Below are 8,070 nucleotides of genomic sequence, written 5' to 3'. Positions count from 1 at the left end.
CCAGGGTCACCCAAGTGAGATTCACAGTTGTGTCGAAATTTGCATCCTGGTCTACGTCCATCACCAAGTTGAGCTATTACTCCGGCCCTTGTAAAATTACCAGGCGGCCTTCGGCAAGCCATTCTCTTGTTCTCAGCCTCAGTTATCCTAACTCCAATATAGAGATAAGAATACCGGCCTACCTTACAAGATTGTCGCAAGGATAATTGTGACAAAGTCAGAGTTTTAGCATCAGCATTTAAGAAACACACAATAGAAGTCGCTGTTAAATACTCTTTAATGAAAAAGAAAAAGGAAAACACTCGGAGCAATGTCACTCGGACTTCACATTCTTGAGATATATCTTCGGTGCGACCCAACCCTCCGGGGGGTTCTTCAAACCGGCTCTCCTCCAGATGCGTTCCAGATCGCGTTCAAACCTTTTCTGTATAAAGGGAGAAGAAAGAGGAAACCTCGCTTTGGTAAGTGATGTTCTCACTGTGAGATTTCAGACCCTAAAGGCAACAAGCCTGGATGCTTGGTGGTAGCGGTGGGATCATTCCAGGAAGCAGTAGAAGAGATCAAAATCAAAAGGGATTCAGGAGAGATGAAGAAGCCAGATCAAGGAGGAGCAGAATGTTCAACACTGGCATGACTAGAGTTATACATTGCTGGGAACCAACCAGGCTGTACTGGAAATCAGATACATTTATTAATGCCCTAAACTGGACAGATACCTTACGGACCACTTTCTCCCATGTAAATCTGCCTGGACCTTAAGATCGGCAGCTGAGGGCTTACTCTGGGTCCCAGCACAACCATCTGTCAGGGATGCTTTAAGGTGGATCCCTGCATTGAACAGGGGGTTGGACTCGATGGCCTTATAGGCCCCTTCCAACTCCACTATTCTACGAGTCTATGAAAAGCAAAACCAACTGTACTAGCCAGTTGCTGGAAACCTCCTCACCTGTTTTTTCCGCCGCCGGATTATCCTGATACTCTTCCGCAAGAATTTTGTCCGTTTCATCAGCTTCTTGTACTTGTGTTTATTCATTTTCCTCCTCCGGATCTTCAGGATGTTCTTGCATTCTATCTTGTCCCGGTTCAGCTCGCCTCCCCCGTCCTCCTCATCCCCCTCCTCTGCGCCCCGGGAACATGGCGGGAGGTCGTACTCCCGGGCGGGTTCGTAACCTATCCTCTCGTGAACATTGATGACTCCACCACCTTTCGGGAGGGAATACCGGACCGTCAGCCAGCTTTCGAGGGGGGAGATGGACATCTTTCGGGGCACCAGCATTTCTTCCAGCTCGGGGTCCAGCGCGTACCACTGCTGGGGGCAGGCTCCATTTTTGCTGGAGGACTGCGTGCCGTAATTGGCAGACGCCGCAAGCCTAGGAGTCCGGAGGGAAGCGGCGGATCGCGATAGGAGGCGTTCTGCGGGTGAGACAGAGATTTGTAAATACACAAGCATTCGTGATTCGTAGGACAATTTCCGTATTAATGATAGGCTAAACATTTCCCCATGATATACACAAACACACAAAAGCCTATCTGTGTGTGTGTGTGTGTGTGTGTGTGAGAGAGAGAGACAGACAGAGAGAGACAGAGAGACAGAGAATCATAGAATTCTAGAATAGTAGAGTTGGAAGGGGCCCATAATCCCCCGCTCAATGCAGGAATCCACCCTAAATCATCCCTGACAGAGGGTTGTCCAGCTGCCTCTTGAAGACCTCTAGTGTGGGAGAGCCCACCACCTCCCTAGGTAACTGGTTCCATTGTCATACTGCTCTAACAGTCAGGAAGTTTTTCCTGATCTCCAGTCGGAATTTGGCTTCCTTTAACTCGAGCCCGTTATTCCGCGTCCTGCACTCTGGGAGGATCAAGAAGAGATCCTGGCCCTCCTCTGTGTGACAACCTTTTAAGTATTTGAAGAGTGCTCTCATGTCTCCCCTCAGTCTTCTCTTCTCCAGGCTAAACACGCCCAGTTCTTTCAGTCTCTCTTCAAAGAGAAAGAGAGAGAGAGAGAGAGTTCTACATTGCAACATTTTCATATTCCGTATTTCCTCGATTGTAAGACGCCATCGATGGTAAGACGCACACTAATTTCAGTACCGCCAACAGAAGGAAAAAAAAACCCCTAAGACACACCTGTGATTCTAAGATGCACCCCATTTTTAGAGATGTTTATATGGGGAAAAAAGGGAATCCATCCCTCAGCTCAAAACTAGTTGAACATCCTTGATAACGCACAGAACTGCTGTCAGTCAGTAGAAAAAACCCTTTTCTACATAAACGTTTTGCAAGATTATCCTTGCTTCTGCCCCTGCCTTTGGCTTGGATGGACAAACAGATATGGTATAAAGCACTCTCAGTTCCTAAGAAAGGCTGTGCTTACCTGTACATCGCGTGACCCTCGCTATCTGAGATGTCAGCCGTGATATCAGCATACTGGATCATTCTACCCAAAATCAGAAGATATGTCAAAACACATCCCTTAAGGGCATAACTCCCATGCACATTTAGATAGGAATAAAAAGCCCCACAACTCCCAGCATTCCCCAGTCAGCTATTTTTGATGGTTTTAGTCAGAGTGGGAGATTTCCCATAGATCTAGGAAAGCAAAGATGAGCCCCCGTGCCAGCCAAGTCCCTGTATTGCTGAATGATGCATCTGAATCACAGCTGGCTGGGAATTATGGGAGTTGTGGCAGTCCAGCTGATCTAGAGGGCATCTGGTTGGGAAAGGCTGGCTTCTCCCAGGCATTTAGCAATATGTAATTAGCCCGGGTTTATTTTTGTATGTTTTCGTGGTTTAAAATTGTATGTGTTTGTGATTTTAAATTATTGTACATTGTTTTGAAGTGTTTTTATCCTATGTAAACCGCCCAGAGAGCTTCGGCTATGGGGCGGTATACAAATGCAATAAATAATAAAAATAATAATAATGATGACATAATGAATTTTGCTACCCAATAACAGGGGTGGGCAACTTGCCCTCCAGAGACTGCAACTCTGGTCATCCCACAACCACCAGCTACGGGGGCCGAGGGCTGATAGGAATTGCACTCCAACAACTGGAAGGGTGGAAGTTGTCCACCCCTGACCTATAAGACACTTTGGGTGTAATCCTATGCATGTTTAGACGGGAAAAAAATCCTCCCAGCATGCCCCATGCTTAGGGTGACCACATGAAAAGGCAGACAGGCCTCTTGTATTTTTAACAGTTGAATAGAAAACTGAATTTTAGCAGGTGTCATTTGTATATATGGAGAACTTGGTGAAATTCCCTCTTTATCACGACAGTTAAAGCTGCAGGAGCTATACTCGAGTGACCAGGTTTAAAAGAGGGCAGGGGACCTGCAGCTTTGACTGCTGTGATAGAGAGCGAATTTCACCAGGTTCTCCATATATACAAATGACACCTGCTAAAATTCCCTTTTCAATATTTATTTTAAAAAAATTCTAACCTGCCTCTCCATCCTTATCGAGGCAGGGAACAACAACAGCATAAAACACATAAAACAAATGTTAGATACAACTGTTAAAGATACAGGAGCCCTGTCCTCCTTTTCATAGTGTGGTGTGGTGGCTAAAGTGTTGGACTGGGAGTCGGGAGATCCGAGTTCTAGTCCCCACTCAGCCATGGAAACCCACTGGGTGACTTTGGGCCAGTCGCAGACTCTCAGCCCAACCTACCTCACAGGGTTGTTGTTGTGAGGCTGAAATGGAGAGGAAGAGGATTATGTACACCGCCTTGGGTTCCTTGGAGGAAAAAAGGCAGGATATAAATGCAATATGGTCACTCTACCCATGCTGGGAGTTGTAGGACTTTTTTTCTGTCTAAACTAGGGTGACCATATGAAAAGAAGGACAGGGCTCCTGTATCTTTAACTGTAATGTAGAAAAGGGAATTTCAGCAAGTGTCAATTGAAGAGGGTGGAATTCTCTCTTCATCACCACAGTTAAAGCTGCAGAAGCCCTGCCCTCTTTTGTATCTGGCCACTCTACTATAGCTAGTGTAGCTTTAACTGTTGTGATGAAGAGGGAATTTCACCCACTTCAATTGACACCTGCTGCAATTCCCTTTTCTACATTACTATTAAAGATACAGGAGCCCTGTCCTCCTTTTCATATGGTCAGCTACATGCATAGGATTGTGCCTTGTATTGGTTCTGTTGCAACAGACGAACACTTCCAGAACCAGCCCCAAATGAAACCTTTCCCATAAACCATTCTCTCCCCCTATTGCTGGTGCCCTCCAGATGTGTTGCCCTAAAACTCCCATCATCCCCCAGCTAGCAAGGCCCATGCTTGGGAATAATGGAAGCGGTAGTCCCCAACATCTGGAGAGGACCAGCATGGGGAAACCCACTTCAGTGGATTCACCCGCTTGTGACTTCCCTTGCAGATGGGTCGACTATGCTGGCAGGGGATGATGGGAATTGTAGGCCAATACACTTGCAAAGCCCTTGGTTGGGGGACAGGCTGCCATAAACAACGTAATAGAAGCGACCACTATCACAGGGTCACTCCCTGAAACCCCCACCCACAACAGACCACCATAACCCATGCATTACTGGCTACCCCTAAATAATACACCTCCCTTTTAACAACAACAACACCCCCTTGTCGTAAATAGTGTAGTAGCAGCCCCCCTTATTAGCCCAAGGGGGAAATGAAGAAATGAAGGGGCCCCGATCCAAAAAAAAAAGTGCTTTTACCGTATATAATGTACTAAAATAGCCTCTAAAATTAGAACAGGGTTTCTATTAAGATCAAAAACACTTCCGGGATGGAGGGAAGGGTCCCAATAACCATTCCCGTAAAACACACACAAACACACACTTACCATCACCTTTGGGATCTGGGGTGCAGTTAAAAACGGGAACTTCCGGTCCCGTGGGCTCAGAATCCCTCCCGGCAACGCGCGCCCGCTTCTTAGAGTTCCGGCCTTTAAAAGTTCCTACGATTCCCCCCAGCCGTCCCCTGCCATTGCCTCTACTCCCCTCTGCCGGCGGTAGGTGGGATTGCATCGCCAAAACCAAAAGTGTTGGGTGCTATTCAGTGGAGGCTGGTGGCTCCGATGTCAGTGGGGCTGTGAATCCGCTCTGGGTCTCAGCCACATCCAATCAGAACACTAAAGGAAACCTAGGGAGGTTGTGGGCTCTCCCACACTAGAGGCCTTCAAGAGGCAGCTGGACAACCCTCAGTCAGGGATGCTTTAGGGTGGATTCCTGCATTGAGCAGGGGGTTGGACTCGATGGCCTTCTAGGCCCCTTCCAACTCTGCTATTTTAGCTGTTTGACCTGAACACTTCTTCGCAGATTTGGCTTGAGAAGATCCAGCCTTGAACGTAAGGTAAGACCCAAGAACAACATTGCAAGCACTTGGTTTGTTGTTGCGGGTTGCGCTATGCAATTAAAAAATGTGCAAGCTTTTGGTTCCGTGTGATCTTTTCCCCAGACATTGCTCTCAAAGCATTCTTCAGGCTTTGAACAAACCTTTCAGCTAATCCATTGGTAGCTGGGTGATACGGCGCTGATGTAATATGTCTAATTCCGGGTGGTTTTTTTTTAGGAATGTCTGAAACTGTTCAGCTACAAATTGCCCAATACTGTTATTATTATTATTGTTATTTATTTATATAGCACCATCAATGTACATGGTGCTGTACAGAGTAAAACAGTAAATGGCAAGGAGTGTAATGTATGTCTTATGACGACTGATTGGTTGGCTGTGCCTACTATGTATTGCTCCTGTTTTGATGGTTCAGGGCTGCCAGCAGGCAGTTGCCAGCCCAGCCCTTTGTCAGTTGGGTTCCAGAAGCTTCCTAATAAAGAAGCACAGTTGAAGCTCCAAGCCTGACTCCTGGTCCTTACGTTACAAATAAGTAATAAGGACGCAACGCTGGCGAATCCTTACAAACGTCGCCGTCTCATCACTGACCTGCGCGGTGGCTTTGGATGATGGAGCGGCGTTGGCTTGGACCAGTTGGACGGCCATGGCTTGGGTCCATCGGTCGCCACTGACCTTCTCCAAGACGTCTCTCCTGGCTTTGGCACAGCGGCCTTTTCAACGCAGGCCGCCATCGACTTCCGGAGAGATGCCAGGAGCGGCACCAGTGGCAAAGTTGTTCCTACGCTCTACATTGGGGGTGTCACCGGCTTCGGAGTAGACATGTATTGTGGGTTTACCGACAAGGTGATGATCTCTGGGGTCCGCACAAGAGGCGGCACCGGCTTCTGTACAGTTGTTGGTGCCGGAATTCGCCAAGAAGGCCTGTATTGGCTTGGGCCATGTGGTCTTGCTCTGATCCAGGGGCCTTGGCAAGGAGGCCTCCACCACCTTCGGCAATCTGGTCGGCACTTTCTTCGGCTGAGCAGTTGGCAGTGGCTTCACGGCACCCAGATGAATTTTGGGGAGTGTGCATGGCTTGGGACGGGGCCTTGGCAGAGGTCTTCCCGTTTTCTCCACTGCGCTGCACAGTCCTCTCTCCTGAAGGATCCGGAGCAGTCGTGAATCCTCTCTGGTTTCTCCTGGGAAGAAGACACATCAGTTTATGCAAGCGTTCTGTGTGTAATTCATCCTACGCTACAGATACAATCTATTCTACATAGTGTTTTATATGTTTTATGGTTTCTGTTCAAAACTCGGTAATCTGTGGATGTAAACCATCCATAAATACTAATAAATCAATAAATATTATTGAGATGGTTGTCTCTGCTCCATCTTCTGTTCAATAGCACCCCTCCCCCTGCAAGAAAGGTGATAGCCCACTTGCTGCCGCAGGTGAGTGTGTTGGAAATCCCCTAATACTGGGCCGAACTACTGGGCCTCCCTGCCTTTGCTGATTGGCAGCCATTCTCTAAGGTCCCCCCAGGCAAAGTCCTTTCCCTGTGCTGCTGCTTCAAGCAGGGGCTGCCAGAGCACGGGTGCCCAACCATTTTGGGTTGGTGGGCACATTTGGCATTTTGAAAGGGTGTTTTGGGCAGAAGTGGGTGACGTAGAGTCTGAGCACCCAAACAGAAAAGCCCTCCTTTGAAGCCTCATCAAGACGGAGCTGGAGGGCAGCCCTTCGCTTTGCGGCCTGCCACTTTCGACAACATCTGAACTGGCCCAAAGAGGTGTCGCCCTCAAGTCTGCGTTGAGTAAAGAGGAACCCATGGAACGGGCATCCTCTGCACTTGCTTACTGCCGTTCCCATCGGGATCCCAAGGTTCTGCAGGGCCAGAGAATCTCACAATGCCAACGGGAGTCCAAAGAAGGGATGGCCGCTTGGCCTGAATGGAAGGTGCTGGGAGGGAGGGAGGGAGGCTTTCAGAGGAGCCAAAGAGTAAGGCCACAGCTAGACCTAAGGTTTATCCTGGGATCATCCAGGGTTCGCCCCTGCCTGAACACAGGATCCCCTGTGTGTCACCTAGATGAACAGGTTTGACCCCTGGATGATCCAGGGATTAACCTTAGGTCTAGCTATGTCCTAAGTCAAACCACACAGGAAGTTTGAGAAATAAGCGTTTGCTTTGACCAAAGTCTTCGCCCAAATGTGAATGGATAATCTCGGTGCAGTCCTGGGCACCAGCCAAATGTCCCCCGCCTTTTATATTTCGCTGTGATTCTTGTTAGAGAGAGCTATCTATTTAAACATCACACTCTTCTCCCAACCTTCCTTGACTTTCTGGAGCTTTTTGCTCTGGATTAATTAATACATAAGAGGTCCCGGCTCCCTTGGGCCCATCACTCAAAAGCCCCAATGAGATGTGAGTTGCAGTCATGGGAAAACCAGAGAACAGACTCTTTGTCTTCTAATGCTATCTTAGAATTGCAGCAGGAAAGTAGGAAGTCTTCATAGGCACTTCATTCCCCCCGCTCCCACATTTCTTACTCTATCGCTCTGAGGGCCCCCAAAGCAAGGGTCCTTCTGAACAACGAAGTGGAACAATATCCTACCTGCCATGATGCCAGAAAAGTCCACAACTCTGGAAATCTTCCCAAAATAGGAGAGAGAGGCACCAGCATTCCTTACCATCCAAATGTCCGGTAAGGAATAGGCCATGCAATTGCAGTGATGTAAAACTTTTTATTGTTGTTCCCA

General features: G+C 48.0%; 1 protein-coding gene across 2 annotated transcripts; it reads right to left on the bottom strand.

The window, feature by feature from the left end:
• Window positions 1-259: 259 nt before the first annotated feature.
• AURKAIP1 (aurora kinase A interacting protein 1) lies at window positions 260-4,852 on the bottom strand. Of its 2 annotated transcripts, none has more exons than XM_063145149.1 (4): window positions 4,828-4,852; window positions 2,375-2,437; window positions 947-1,413; window positions 260-424 (listed from the first exon to the last, which is right to left on the bottom strand). In XM_063145149.1, the coding sequence occupies exons 2-4, from the start codon at window positions 2,424-2,426 to the stop codon at window positions 314-316; spliced, it is 630 nt and encodes a 209-aa protein (XP_063001219.1). In that variant the 5' UTR covers window positions 2,427-2,437; window positions 4,828-4,852; the 3' UTR covers window positions 260-313. The 2 variants fall into 2 exon arrangements, with proteins under 2 accessions (XP_063001219.1, XP_063001220.1); XM_063145150.1 differs by lacking the exon at window positions 4,828-4,852 and adding an exon at window positions 4,700-4,719.
• Window positions 4,853-8,070: the final 3,218 nt, after the last annotated feature.

This window comes from Elgaria multicarinata, chromosome 20 (assembly GCF_023053635.1).
Source record: "Elgaria multicarinata webbii isolate HBS135686 ecotype San Diego chromosome 20, rElgMul1.1.pri, whole genome shotgun sequence".
NCBI classification, from domain to species: Eukaryota; Metazoa; Chordata; class Lepidosauria; order Squamata; family Anguidae; genus Elgaria; species Elgaria multicarinata.
This window is presented reverse-complemented; position numbering and strand designations above follow the sequence as displayed.